The following is a 15,678-nucleotide window of genomic DNA, read 5'->3' on the forward strand; positions in this document are numbered from 1 at the left end:
GAAAACAATAATTTGCAGTTGCATGCGGGGGCAGGATAAAGCTCACAACTGTGTACTTACACATGTGCCAATTTGCAAACAAGTGGCGAATTCCCAAAGCCACCCAATTACATCACAACACACCACCATGTAACACTATTGTAATGGCCATGTTAATGAATTGTCTGCTAGCATTAGCACCCAATACTTAAAGCTGAAAATGACACACAAACAAGTAAAATTAGGAAACCATGATAGCAGTAAATTTGTTTTTTTACAGTTACCCATATCCAACCATAGTAATAATCTATTATTTTGTGCTTTTGGTCAGGTGTATGAAAATTGAATGAGAATAAAATCAGTGCTTTGTCGCCGTGCACCATATTTTGGCACATATTATGCATAACTGCACCTCAATTTGGTACATTCGTCCACACAATCCTTGGTTCTCGTGATGATTATTGATACTGCCACCCCCATACATGTACCCCCCCTTCCATGAAGAAAAGTGCCCTTGATTAAGTCCTGCTCCATCATTGATCCCAACCCCACTAAACTTATCCCTTCTTGCTAACCCCCTCGGGTCCTCCACATCACTGCCACTGTTAAAAGCCTCCATCTGCTCTGGAGCTGTCCATCTAAACCTCAAAATAGTTGCTGTCAACTTATCCTGAAAAATCCATCACCGGTCCTAAAGACCCACGTTTGCAATTGTTCCTTGCAGCTTTGTATTTGGCAGGAGATGAGAGTGACCGGCAGTGACACCATCTCGTAAGTGATCTCTCCTGATATGATCTATATATATATAACCTATCTGCCGTCTCGTTCTCCTCAAACTCACTGCGGCCTTTGACACTGTCAGCCACTCAATCCCCCTCGTGTGCCTTCAAGACCGTGGAGGCGTCTCCGGCGCCGCCGTAAGCATGCTGATGCGCACACACAGGTGGGATGTGGTCCCTTGGGAGGTGCACTTCACAAAGTCACAATTCCAGATTGTGACTTTGTGAAGTGCCGTCAGTATTTTGTTGCTTCGCCACTAAACGTACGCACAGTGCCCACCTGCTCTATCTCAGCCAGTCATTGGGGGGCTATTAATTTATAATGAAGATTCGTTCATTGGAGCCAAGACGTGAAAATTATATATATAGCACATATTTATCGTACGTGAGTGCGGCCATAAAAGTCTGGGGGGGGGGGGGGAAGTGCACCGTATTGGAGGGCATGTGCATAGGTATGCAATTAATCAAATTAAAGTGTAGCAGAACCAATTATTCCAATTTAGAGCTATTGCAAGCCACAACAAAACAAGGAGCAGTCAGCCCTCAAGAGTGCAGATGGCATTCATGCTGTGAAATGTCAGACAAGCCAATATACTGGGTCTGGCAAATTCCACTCTCATATATATATATGATGTAGTGAACAGTGGTAGTCAAGGGCATGTCGTTGTTGTTTATCTCATGTAAGAGCCATTGAAATTCATTATACATCACATATTTTTCAAGGGAAATATATAAAACTAAAGTTATAGCACACCATGTCTTAATTTTTTTTTACTATGTGGTGATGGGTGATGCAGTTTAAGTATTTGGCTAAGATAATAAGCGAGGTTTGGCAATAATCAACCTTTAGAGTTGTGCACTAATGGACCAGGCTTGGTAACTTTTCTTAAAATATATCAAGAGCTCTGGTGCTAAGGTTTTTTTTTTAATAATTAGATGCAAAAATTGGCATGGTTTTTCCTCGAATATTGATAAGAAATTGCAGCTGCCATAAAACCTCTCATATCATTTTATGTTGGCTATTTTTCATTTGGGGTGAAGCAGTGGAGGAATGTTTAGCGCAGAGTGCTGTAAACCCGACGTTGCTCATGTCAGTCAGGAGTGATATCTTAAATGGTTCTGTGTCCCCCTTTTACCAAACTGCACTGACCAGTGTGGTGAAGTATGGCCAAACAGGGTGACCACCGGTTTCAAAACCATGGAACAAGCGGCGAACTCGCTACCGCTACTTCATGTAACTGCCCAGGTGCCTAACAGGCCACGTTTTACAATAATTCTTAAGATATGATGGGCTCTGTCTACAGCTTCCACTGCAGGTCAATGGACTTACAATGGCCATGGATCATAAGGGAGGTACGCAGTGATGTCATGATGGCACTGTGCGCGCACAGTCTGAGATGCACAGTACCTGTCTGAACTCTGGGGTGAACGGCCCCAGATATGCCACGATCCCAGAGCTTAGGAGTACATCGCCGACAATGTTTTGGTAGGTGCTGTGCAGCACGGTTGCCAGCTCTGCCCAGCGTTCTTTCTCCCCGCCCAGGCCACTCATCAGCTTCTCCGCGCGCACCAGCTTCAACCTAACTCAGATGCACCCACATCGCACAGAGCATCACCACGCAATGCCGCACCACACCACACGATAAGCCATTAGATCACAGTTGTTGCACTTCAAGTTGCGTAAAAATTACTGTGCTGAACGATGCACCTCAGTGTTGTGCAGCCCATGCTCACTGATTGGATTGAGACACTTTGGCAGAAGCTGGGGTGGGACCTGCTCAGGCTGCTCTGAATGTCAGATGTGAATATAAGAGAGCAATATCTATGGAACATCAGCTGATTCATCTCAGTCTTTTTTTAGTTCCGCCAAATAACATAGCCTTATTTTTTGCTACAAGTGTTTGGCATTTAGTTTAATTGTTCAACCATAGTGCTTTTCCTCCAAAATAATAATAATAATAAGCATTATGCATTTTTGTACATTGCAGTTTTTATTATATATATATTTGGGCAGAAAACCTGTTATCCTTGTTTTCTAGGATTTTAACCAAAATAAATGTAATTTACAAATACATTTCAATAAAAAGCGAGTGTGAACATTTATGTTGCCCATTTTCCTTTTCTACTGACAAAAAAAGGGTTTCTTCACACCAACACAGAAAACAACCTCATCACTGATGATCTCCGACCCCTTGCTTTGGTGAAACGTCTGGCGGACCTGATGGCTAATGACATCGTCGGGTCGTACGCCAACCATTTAAACTCGCCTCTCGATCTACCAGATGACGATTTTTTGTTGTTGTTTTATTTCACACCCTTAAAAAAATGCAATCAGACCCGGCGAAAACCTAACGCCGAGGGAAAATGAAAATCAGCATGCTATTAGAGACGAGTTCCATAAAATATGTAAAGAGCGCACAGACTGCCGTTGACAACATTGACGCCACACAACGCGGCTCCACTGACACCGGCAGAATCATCGCCGTGGCGCCACAACCCGAGGCGAGAATGTACACCTCCGCGCCCGTTGAAATATTTACGATTGTTTTAATTATGCATGCATTCATTTCCGGAAAGAATGTTGCTCAGTCAAAATAGCATCTGTTCAGCACGGAGAGAAAGCTCACACTTTTGGAAACAGTGGAAACTGGCAGCACAAACACGCGCGCAGCAACGCTCAACGCAAGACACAGATCCTCCGTGTCTGCGGCCGTCAGACACAATTTTTCCGAGAAAGATTTCACACGTTGTAATTTTCCACAAATGAGCTCGGGGGTGTGGTATGTAAGTACATTTTTTTTGTTATTATTTCTGAGTATTTATATTTATCGCTTTGGTTTAATTTGACTGAGTTCTACTCATATATGATTTTTCCAATATTAGTAATACCTTGCATTTATATTGGGCCAGAATGTAATGAAACGTCTCAGAGTGCATAACGCTTTACAACAACGCATGGATTTGCATACAATTTTGATTCACTGCGTTATAGTTCAGATGGAGTGCTCTCGATTATAACAGTAACCCAGCAGCATTCGTCTAATTATCCTGACTTCTGCTGATGAGACCCAGAAGGTTGAAACCAGTCCAGAGGTCACTTGCTTAAACAAACAAGCCAAGAGGCAGATGGACGAATTATATATATTTTGTATTTATATGTAGAGACATGGAATGGAGTTCTACATGTATATACCAATATAAAGACAAATATACCATGTATAGCCTTCACACACTTTTCTGGTAGGTGCTGTTAAGCGAGCACCTACATACAGACACGTTACTGAATGTACTTTCAAATTGTACTCACAATGCTGCGGTCAGAATGTACATATGCAATGAGTCATTGAGATCAATTTGTACGGTCCTGATACATGCTTGGAATCGTATGCGTGTGTATTAATGTATACTTTTCAATTTGTATCCTATATGCATTTTCGTTCGTGTGACCCCTGAAGCCACCAATGGTTCTGCAATCAAAGAATGAGACCTGCGCATGCTACAACGTAGGTGGGCAATTCACAAGGGGAAAGGGCAAGTGTTCACCTGTCAATTTAGTTCACCTCTCAATTTGTTCACCCATCAAATTGTTCACCAATCAAATTGTTCACCTGTTAATTTGTTCGCCTGTTAATTTGTTCACCCATCAATTTGTTCACCTATCAAATTGTTCACCTGTTAATTTGTTTACCCATCAATTTTGTTCACCTATCAATTTGTTCACCTGTTAATTTGCTCACCCATCAATTTGTTCACCTATCAAATTGTTCACCTGTTAATTTGTTCACCTGTTAGTTTGTTCACCAATCTATTTTGTTCACCTATCAATTTGTTCACCTGTTAATTTGTTCACCTAATAATTTTCAATCTCGGCACTGTTATTCTCTGAAAGAGGCACATTCCTGTCACCACTTCATGGGTTTCAATAATGCAATTCACAAATAAAAAGTAGTAAAAGCAGGAGTGTGAATTACGTTTAATTTCATTATCGACAGATTTGCAATTAGTGCGTGCCACGTTAGTAGGCCACAACTGCTCAGTAGGATTTGGAATGGGTCAGTTGATTAATGTTGTTTGATTAAATTGTGTACGTTCCCATTCATATGCCTCAACCGCTTTCAAACTGAGACCCAGGTTGGAGCAACAATGTAAAAGCTAACCAATAATATAAATATTGTGAATGATGTAATCCAATTTATATTTGTTCTATTTACATTAAGCAAAGTCATTTTAAGTCAGAGAACTTGACTCAACATCCGACAATTGTGAGTTAACTTCCAGTTGGGGCTGACTCAACAAATTGTCCTTTTAAGGTCAACAACAAAATTAGCACAATTTTTATTACATATTTTGGAAAATTAAGAGTTATATAGGCTCATGCCATTGTAATGTGCCTATTTTCACTACTCCCTCGGGGCTGCCAGAAGAGATGAGGATGTTGACTTGAGTTTTGAAGAAGGCGAATGTTCAACAGATGAAAAAAATAAAAAGTTATTGTTTTTTTGGATGTGCTCACAAGTCATAAGCTTTAAAAAAACACTCTAAAGCATGGCAAACACAATTCACAATCATCATACTTGCCTGCTAAGGCAAAGTTACCAAAAAGTTACAAAAGCTGACATTGTGCTGAAAATATTGTTCTTGCCAACGCCGGGAATTGAACTTCTAGGACGTGAAATCCCCCCCCACTCCGCACCACCAATGCCGAAAGGCTGGTATGGGCGCGAGGCGGAGCGTGAAGTGGCACACCATACCGCGTGAGCTGGATGCTGTCCTCCAGCTGTTGTTTGTCGGCGAGGCGGAGTGCCAGGCGGTCCTGCAGGGCTCCAAGCTTGGCGCTCACCTCACGCAGCTCCTCCCGCTTCACCTCAAGCTGCTCCATCTGCAGCGCCAACTCCGCCTCTGCCTCCACCAGGCGCGCCCTCTTGGGGGCAACAATCTGCCGCGCGGCCCACACGTTCGCGATGACCATCGGAGCCAGTGAAGCGGCCTGGCGTGGGCTTTCGTGTTATTTGGCGCGGCCAGTAAGCGGTGCCGTGATGATTATTACGAGGCATTTGCACTTGCCGGACCTGCTCCAGCTTGCAATCGCTGACCCCCAGTCCTCTGTTTGGTGCTCGTACGGGTGCCCACGTCGATTCTTTATTACATTAACGATAAGCTGAGCGAAGTAAACTAAACTATTTTTACTTTACCAGGTAAGGCCCACTGAGCTATATAGCTCTTTTTCCGAATGTATGGATGTATGTTGAACTTCTTTTGCACCGTACGTAGCCAACCATGCTAATAGGAGGAACAACTAACGAAACACGAAAAAAGCAGTTCAGAAGCGACCTGGCAACAACTGAGAGCTCAACGAAGTGGCTTATCATATGGAAATGTATTCCAGCCAGATACTTTAAGTGCGTGTTCCTAAATGTGGAGGGAAAAACCGGAGAGCCCGGAGGAAAATCCACGTGAGCACAGGGAGAACATTCAAACTCCAAATATACAGCAGGTGTCAGGGTCAGGATCGAACGCATGACCTCCTGCATACCAGGCGATGTATTAAATATCTCGCCACTGTGGCAAACATGTGGAAGCACCGTCCATAGAGAGTTTGGCTCACAATCTACAGAGGGGGAGGTTGATCATTTCTTTTATGGTCAATAAAATAAGTACTACTTTGTGAGAAGATAAGCGGGTTTTTTTTAAACATTGTATTCCATTCGTAAGAAAATGGAGATTTGTTTCTAGCGGCTCAAAGGCACAAAAAGAAATAAATACTGCCCAGTGCTAATTTTAAAAGGTTAATTAATTTACCCCAATATAACACGTGTTGTAAAATATAAGTATATTATCAATTTACATGGATTTCCTAAATCTGGAAAATCATCATATTTTAATCGCTGGATGCTTATAATGATAATAAACAAATTTTCTTGCTGTGGTTTTTCACACCTGATGATGATTGCTTGTGCTGCAGTCGAAACGTCGTGAGAATTTAATTGTTTTATATTTTATTGTTTCCCTTCTAGGTGACTTTACCAAAAGAACCAAGAATATGAATCCCTGCAGTCACGAAAGCTTTAAATCAAAAGATAATAAACAAGGTTGATTAAAAAACCCAGCTCATATCTGGTCTGAAATTAATGGGTTAGGATGAACAAAAGTGGTGCAAACTTAGCAAATGGCCTGGTGGTACAAACAAACATTTTACAGCAAAATTAGACCACAGTTTATATCATCGGACTATAAAAAATCCCAGTAACGTATGAAGATGAGAGCAGAGGCATAAATGTGTGCATGTGAGTGCACGTGCTCATACAAATGCAATGATTATTCTTTCTTGTTAAACTGTTGTGGCAAGTGCTGCAAAATGGGTATTTATCTATTGAGGCTGGTAAAAGGCAAGTGACAGAGCGTATAACACGCACACACAGAGACGGTCTGAAGGGGCCTCAGAGCCATTTGTTGGCTCAGGGCATCTATTATGCTAAATCAGCCCCAGACGGCACCAAATTCAAATGAGATGCTGTCAACGCTGGCCCCATTGTGGCTGTTCGTGATGGAGATGGCATTGTGCGGCGAGGGAAGCCATGCACAGTGTGACCTTAACTCAACTCGCACAACCAAGGAAATATGATTAACCTACTGCACACGTTCACGTTTTAAATATTTTCTTTGAAACGACTGATGATTTTACTTATTTTTAAATACATATTTGAAAGTTTAACACATAGGCTTTCACGGACAATATTATTTATGTGAAAAACCTCTGCACAATTCTGGCAAAATTGCCTGATGAAGCTGGATGCAATTACCAGCATACTCAAATTGTACAGGTTGTGGGTTTGCTCTCCAACGCACCGGTGTGCTGAGGTAGTAACTAAGTAGCATGGTTTCTTTTACGTGACAAACCTTACTAATTGGATGTGTCATGATGGTGAAGGGTTAACGACACATTTAGACTTACGTGATCTTATGAAATATATTCATGTGATACTTCAGAGATATCTGGGAAAGCTCAGGGGGCTGATACTGCACCATATCAGACCACTGCTTGGTTTGAATGCTGCCAGTGACCTGCAATTAAACTAGATTCATAAACGTAGTGAGTTCATGCTCATTAAGTAATGAAGAGTGGAGTGGTGCTCCTCTCAATTGGCAACCCACAGCCAGAGGTGGAAATTCTACATTCGTATGGCTGGGGCAGTCTCTCCAAAAAGACAACCAGATATTTAATGATGATGGGGAAATTTTGTAAAATAGCAGAGATAACAGGTAGGTAGAGATGCAGCCTTGGAATTGTTTTCTCGTGCCACTGTTAACGGAGGGGCCTCTTCAAAAGGGAGCTCTCGAGAGGATATTTGGCCTACTCTTCTACGCTTCCCAGACCTGTACTTTACCCCACCACATGTTACCCTTATGTTGAACTTCTTTGACACTGTACACAGCCAACCGTGCCAATCGGAGGTGCGCGGGAAGGACAACAAACTATGCACAAAAAGTAGAAGTTACAGCTTCTACGTCTGCAGAAGCGCATCTGAAAGTGTGTGATCCAGTGATCGTCTTTGTTCGATGGCCAGCTAAACTGACGAGGTGTGACGTTACCCATGTACTGTATACTGCTGGACAGCCAGAGGTGGAGGAATTCAAGAAACTGGCGCCATTGTTTCAACTTCTACTGCCGTGCTGTACCTACATATGTATATGTACTGTGTTTATGTTCGGGAGCGGTAGTGTAACGGTTAGCACGTTGCACTATGAACCACGGCCAACACCGGTGATGAGACGATAATCTGAACTGGTCATGGGCCTCCCCTAGGTCGACTCAGCCTCAAATTCGTACCTGGTGCAGTGTCTAAACATCGCCACTGGGGAGACAAAAGCAGTCGGCCGTGGTGCTGGCCACCCAAACCCATCGTGTGCCGTGCCGGCCTTCACAGGTGCTCGCTAACAGCACTCGCCCCAACAGATTGTTAATGCTATTCGGGGCATCTCTGTCGTCTTCATATTCATGTTGAACCTCTTTCACACCGTACGTAGCCAACCCTGCTAATCGGAGGTGCTTGACCCTTACATCCCTCCTACCCCCAGTGGGTGGCGAGGCGGTGGGGGGGGGGGGGCTTGCTCAGCCGCAGTCGAGCGACGGCTGCTCCGAGCGAGGGACGGCTGGCGCCCGCTCGGCTGCCTCACCTTGGCCACTTTGTCGTAGACCTCGGTGGCGCGAACCCAGCTGCAGAGGCCCTCGCACGCCGAAGACACGTTACGGATCACGTTCGGCTGGAACTCTGGGTTGCCGATGTAGTCGCGGCGGACCTGCGCGATCACTTTCGGTGGGATGTTGTCCTTGTCGAACTCCTGCAAAGTTGGGAGGAAAAAAAATATAACCGAAGAAATATCATCTTTTTTATATATATAAAAAACGAAGTAGAAAGGAATACTAAGCTTTTCGTTTTGCCACCCGCTCAAGTAATATCCAAATTGTGCTTTCAGAGTCATGGCACGAGACACAGCAGGACGCAGTGAATAGCCTGTGGCACAGAATGGCCCCAGAATTTAAAATAACAAAACTACTTTTTTGCTTCCATTGACCTCTCTATCCACGCTTGGTGGGGGGGGGGGGACACTTTTTGTACGTGCCCTGCAAAGACTGTTCATCGTATGTTGATCAAACAAAAAAATATAATGCTTAGAACTTAAATAAGCTAAATTAAGCGAAACAAAAACTAAATTCAATGTTTTTTTTGTTGTTGTTGAGTCAGTTATTGGTGATGGGGCAGAGACCATTTCACTTTAGAGCATGGTTTAATCAAAGTAAAAAAAAAGTCATAGGTCTCAGGATGGCTTTTCGTGATGAAAAAAAAAACTCACATTAATATAAAATGTTTATTCAGTCACTGAGATTAACTAGTTATTCACCTACTGGCCCTCTCTGGCCAATGCATTTATTTACACATTGTATAATTGCAAAAGTTCCCATTTTACTGAGCCTCATCAGCAAAGTGTGGCTGAATAAGCAAATGCCACTGGAGACACTGATGTAAGTGGCTTGAGGTCTCGACAAAATGTGGAAGCCAGAATATTACCTAAAAGCTAACGGTCAAGGCGCAGCCCTGCAATTACGTGCTCGCACCGATGTTGGCAAAAGGGTATCCACAAGCGGGAGCTCTAGGGAGCGTCTCTAGTGGCTATTTTGGCCTACTCTTCCATGCTAGCGGGACATCTGGGAAGAGGTGGGAGAACGGACACTTATTTTAAACATGCATTTAGAGTATATGGCTGCTATAAATTTCCACCTGATAAGGCACTTCGTTAAGCTATCATTTGTTGCCAGGTCGCTTTTGAAAAAGAGCTTTAGAGCTCAATGGGCCTTAACTGGTAAAATAAAAATAGTTCAGTTTACTCCACCATGCACGACCCTGCCGATCGGCTGTGGTGTTCCCGATTTATACTGCTGAGTGGACGGAGGTGTCAGGATTTAAGAAGCATGCGCCATTGTTTTAATTGCTGTACCGGGAGATTGAAACGGTTGCCTCTGGATTGCAAGTCGAATGTGCTAATTATTATGCCAAGGCAGCATCCTCAGCAATGGTAGGACATAGTAAACGACAATAATAAGAATGAAGAACCATACTCTTTGGTTCTTTCGGTAAAGTCGCGTAGAAAAATAATAATGGATCACGACATTTCGATCGCCACACAAGTGGTCGTCCTCAGGTGGGAAAGAGAAACAGGCTGCTGAAACAGTTCCTTATCTCCATATATATAAAAGGCAAAGTTGTGAAAATGTGTCTGTTCAAATTGTTTAGCGTACTTCCCGACATGCAACAAACTGTAAATTTGCCATGTGGGTACTTTCCAGACTGTACACCATGCAAAAATTATAAAAATATACTTTTTTTTTTGGAGGGGGGGAGCTCAATAATGCATAAATTTTTTGCACGGCAAGTGAGCTGTGACGTCAAATCTGTCACGTGACCCGCGCATGTGGAAGCGTAACGCATTGTAGTGTAGTGGTTAGCGCGCTGCGCTACGAACCCGGCGACCCGAGTTCGATTCCCGCTCACGGCCACCACCGGTGACGATTATTTCAATCGCTTCTGGGCATCCCCTAGGTCGACTCAGCCTCAAACGAGTAACTGCTGTGGTGTGTGAACATTGCCACTGGGGAGACAAAGTCGGCCGGGCATGCTGCTGTCACCCACCCCCTCGTTAATAATAAATCATTAATAATAATAGAGCATTAGTGCCTCGTCCACAGCAGTCTGATTCTCTCAACTGAAGATGTTCGCTTGTTATCATATATAAGGACCTGTTTCAGCAGCCTGTTTCGATCGAAACGTCGTGATCAATAATTATTTTGCTACGTGACTTTACCGAAAGAACCAAAGAGTATGGATTCCTGCAGTCACGAAAGCTTCAAATCAAGAATGAAGAACCAGTTTCATTCATGGAAAACCCAAAGGCTTCATTCAATTCGGTGAGATCCTTACAGAAAACATTGAGAAAAACAAGACAGAACCAGAGAGAAACCGAGAAAGACCTAAGAAACCGAGGGACAGCAACATTTTGACTGTTGCCCAGGCAAGCGCGAGTTTACTTATACAGAAGAGGGGGGGTTACCAAATGAGTTTGCAAAGCAGCACTAGGCTAATGTAGAGACGTCTTGTGACCTACATTTAATTCTCTAAAACTATTTTTTGTTGTTTAAGGTTTATTTAAAACAGAAATAAATATGCAAAGGAAAACAAACGTGAGGGGTTAATTAATTGGGGGGGTCACAAGACATTTGGACGACCCTGTACACCGCTTAATTAAATCTGGGACAGATATTAGTTTCCCACTGTCATGAGTAAAGAAAAACATTTTGGAGCTGATCCTTACACGAGACCTGAACCATAGGTGGCATCTGCCAATGAGGCACCCCAATCATTAGGGCTGAGTGAATTATTTTCAACAGGTAAACATCAAACGACATCGCAACGGGCTGAGAGACAACTCAACATTCTGAGAGAAAAGCAACTGTGAGTCTCAAGGGTACGGTAATCCTTGAGACTTGACACGTACGCGGTATCATATATGGAAACATTTGCATTATGACAGACAGAGAACAGGATTTTGCATCATTTTCCACTTCGCTTTCTTTTTCTTAAAATGCTCAGGATGACCTTGCCGGCTCGCATCGCGAAGACCCTTGAGGGGCAGTTATCTACGGAGGACACACGGGTGCAGGTCTACGTTGCACACATTTTATCTTTGCTGCTGTCAAGCCCCCGGCAAAAAAACAGTTCCTGACAAATGAAGAGGATTTAATTACTGAGCGCTACCTTCAGGGATTCCAAAAACTTCATGTCTCCCAGCATTTTCTTGGACGATGGCCAGTAATCGTCCACCGTCTTGCCATTCGCATCGGTCTTCTTCTCCGGTTTAATACCCTGAAATAAATAGGCAAAGCGTACATTAAACAGGTCAGTTCCATAAAAAAATAGCAACGTCAAAAAAAGGTTTGTGAAAAGCAATCTATTGCCCTCTAGGAAATCACGAAAAAAATGTTTTAATTAAGATGGGATGATAGGGCATTGTACGTCAGAATCTTTTTTTTCATGCGAAAATGTTCAATTAAAGCGTTCAAATGGATGCCAAAACACGTTCAAGATGCTGCTGAGCAGGACATGGCGTAGAATGCTTCTCCGTGCACTCCAAATGTCACTCCTCAACAAGCACGTGCTTAAACAGAGTGTGTTAGTCAAATGCTGAAAGGAGTACACTTAAAATAGCAATTACTGCACTTTGGAATCTGGTCATGGGCATTAATTTGAACACCAAATCCTGACGTAGAAATACTACGAGGAAATTGCGGCTTTAGCGCTGTGGTTTGTATTTTAAATTTTCAGTTATAATTCGATAAAAAAAAATAGAACTGTCAAAATATGCGAGTGAACGAACTCTGTCACATGGGACACACACACACTGAAGATCTCCCCTTTGTTGAGGTGCCATGCCCTGGCTTTCCAGAAGAAGGCGGTACAGTAAATCTGGACTCCACCTGTTCTGCCTGTGTAGTGACATCCGGGATGTCACTGCATGGTGCCGGCCTGAGAGGGCCACGACACGCGATGCACCGTCATCGCGTGCACCCCGTGGTGGGTGTAGTCCCAGCCCTAGCGGGGCTTTGTGAGCGCTGGGATAGCGCGGGCACCACGCACAGCGTGCGGTGCGGGCTCCCACAGGGGGGAGCGGGAGAGTGTCAGCCCAGGGACAGGGTTGCTAAGGGCCATGGCACTCTGGTTGGCACCGTAGACACGTGATCCGGAGTGTCCACAGAGAAGGCCCCAGGTGGGGGGGGGGGGCTAGGGGTGATCACGTGTCCGGGGGGAGCTCTCGAGAGGGATCGAGAGGGAGCTAGAAGGCTCCAGAAGGTGGGCGGGGCCAAGGGCGGAGCAGCCCCGACCCGTGGGGGGATATAAGGTGGGTCCCTGAGAGGGACCGGGGTCGCTGCATCCTACAAGCTGAAGCTGCACGTCCACAAGCTGGAAGCTCTACGTCCTGCAAGACATCAACACGTGGTCGAGGCCCCGAGCGAGAGGGCCCGACCCTTCGTAGCTGTAACTCCTCAGTATGGAGTAGTTAGCTCGGTGGTCACCACCCTAGGCTGTATCTGGTGAAGGGGCAGTTACCCCTTTGTGTTAGGTGTTGATGTTATAATAAAAGTGTTGCCTCCAAAGAACAACGTCTGCGACTCAGTCGGACTCACTACATCTGTATGGGATAGTCCTGCCCCCTCCCCCGCCGCACGCTTCTGTTTTCTCCAGGTGCTCCGGTTTCCTCCGACGTGCGAACACTCATTAATTGGCCATGGACACCTCCATACATAGAAGACTGCAGAGCTCAGGGACAAATTTGGTGCCTGCTCACCGCCTGGCTACCTTTCCCACTTGTCTGTGGTTCCTCGATCCTCTGGGTCGTTCTCTCTCCACGAGAGTGAGCGAATGCTGATCTGTGCATTTAAAGTTGAAATTATGATAACTTTAAATCAGCACGCTCTGCGCCACACGGGACGCAACCGTACACATATGCACTTCGCGTCTCAATCTTAATTTGAATCAGCACTCTCGATGTCATTCAGGTGTGTTTAGCAATCTTCGGGTGCATCCGGCGTGTAACGACTTAATTTAAATTGGAACGGAGGAGATTGGTAAACATGAACAGACAGAGACAGCGATGGGTCACATGGACTGGAATTTGAGAAACTCTGATGTAGAAAAGTTAAAATGAAGTTCCGTTTCTACGTACATTACTCTTTTCTAAAGCGCTCACAAAAAAGACCCACTCCTACACATAAAGCACCAAAAAGAACGCATTACCTACGTGCGCGAATATATTACGTGCAATACATCAGAGAGAAAAAAACAACCCCAGTTTCTTTAACGGACAACCTGAGAAAGTGCTGCTAGCTAAGCATCTATTTCAAGACAGGTTTCTTATTAGCGAGGGCATTGCCAGCACCACATCGGACTGCAACCGGTGCTGACGTTTACATCTCCTACCAAGATACAGTACTCAATGTAAGGTGAGCCAACCAGGATCACAGCTCGACCAACTCAGACGGCAATTGCGAATGGTGATGTACATTGCTGATGATCATCCACTTGCTCAGGTAGGCTGTCCTGGAAATGTTGTGGCTCTTCCCGCAACGTCAAAAAATGCAAGTGCCTGTTTTCTGTCAGTTGCATAACAATGCACCGCTCAACGCGATGCACCGCTCAACGCGATGCACCACTCAACACAATGCACCACTCAACACAATGCACTTACATGTAGTGCTACCATCCTATTCCGGTATTTTGAGACATTAATTGTCCCCGCGATAAATCCTGGTGTTTTTTTAAACCACTTGGACGCAACAGTGAGGGCGGTTTAACACGTAGGTTTTCACGACCAATATTATCCATAAGAAAGGTTTTTGGCTATAAATCGCCTGATGAAGTGGATTGTAATCACCAGCGAAACGTCGTACTCAAATTGTATATGTTGTGGGCTTACTCTCCAACACACCGGTGTGCTGAAATAGTAACGAATTCGCACGTTTCATTGACGTGCCAAACCTTACTAATTGGCTGTGTAGGGTGGTGGTGGGTTTAACGACACATTTATATTCACGCCATCTAACTCACAAAAAAAACCTTATTATGGACAGTGAGAACGACCGCGTGTCGTGGGGAGAAGGAGGAGGTGGTGGTGCGGGGGGGGGGGTCAAAGGCCGACCTTCAGAACGCAGATTGCGGCGAGGGTGAGCCGCACTCCGGACGGCGGGTTCTGCATGGTCTTCACGAGCGTGATGTCGCTCGACTTGAGCGTGTCGAGCGCGGCGATGGCAGCGTTGAGGGCGGGCGTCGCGATGCTCAGCTTCTCGAGGCACTCGTCCTGCATCACGCGCCAGCAACGCAGCCAAGGTGTGCCAGCTATCTCGTGACTCGCTATTTTTTAAAATTATTTTTACCCAGGTAAGGCCCACTGAGTTTTGGAGCTCTTTTTCAGAAGCGACTTGGCTATCACAAATGAAAAAAAACACGGGACCGCGGGAAAAACATGCAAACTCCAAATATATAGGTATCGAACCACTGACTTGCTCCGTGGCACCACGCAAACAAAGCGTGGCCAGTGTGCCGCTAAGCCCATTTGAGCACAAACAATGATCATAAGACTAATGGAGAGTAAATCCACAACGGTTACAATTTGAGTACGACGTTTTGCGACCAATATTATTCGTAGTAATAAAGGGCGATGATGCTGGATGCAATCACCAGCGAAACGTCGTACACAAATTTCAAATTTTGTTGATTTACTCTCCAATTAGTAGTAACTAATTGGCGCGTTGTTTATGTGACAAACCTTACTGGCTGTGCGAGGTGGTGGGGGGTTACGACACATTTATACC

At 44.6% G+C, this 15,678-nt stretch overlaps 1 protein-coding gene across 4 annotated transcripts in view; it reads right to left on the reverse strand.

The window, feature by feature from the left end:
* Window positions 1-15,678, reverse strand: part of LOC116942267 (dynein axonemal heavy chain 3-like) — an 859,832-nt gene that overhangs the window by 75,809 nt on the left and 768,345 nt on the right. For all 4 annotated transcript variants that reach the window (XM_032953964.2, XM_032953963.2, XM_032953966.2 and 1 more), the window contains 5 exons: window positions 15,006-15,164; window positions 12,068-12,175; window positions 8,934-9,098; window positions 5,510-5,694; window positions 2,167-2,338 (listed from right to left, as the gene is read on the reverse strand). In XM_032953964.2, the coding sequence (XP_032809855.2) occupies window positions 2,167-2,338; window positions 5,510-5,694; window positions 8,934-9,098; window positions 12,068-12,175; window positions 15,006-15,164 (789 nt within the window). The remainder of the gene's footprint in view (window positions 1-2,166; window positions 2,339-5,509; window positions 5,695-8,933; window positions 9,099-12,067; window positions 12,176-15,005; window positions 15,165-15,678) is intronic.

This window comes from Petromyzon marinus, chromosome 14 (genome assembly GCF_048934315.1).
Source record: "Petromyzon marinus isolate PM22_M1 ecotype Great Lakes invasive population chromosome 14, UKy_Petmar_22M1.pri1.0, whole genome shotgun sequence".
NCBI lineage: Eukaryota > Metazoa > Chordata > Hyperoartia > Petromyzontiformes > Petromyzontidae > Petromyzon > Petromyzon marinus.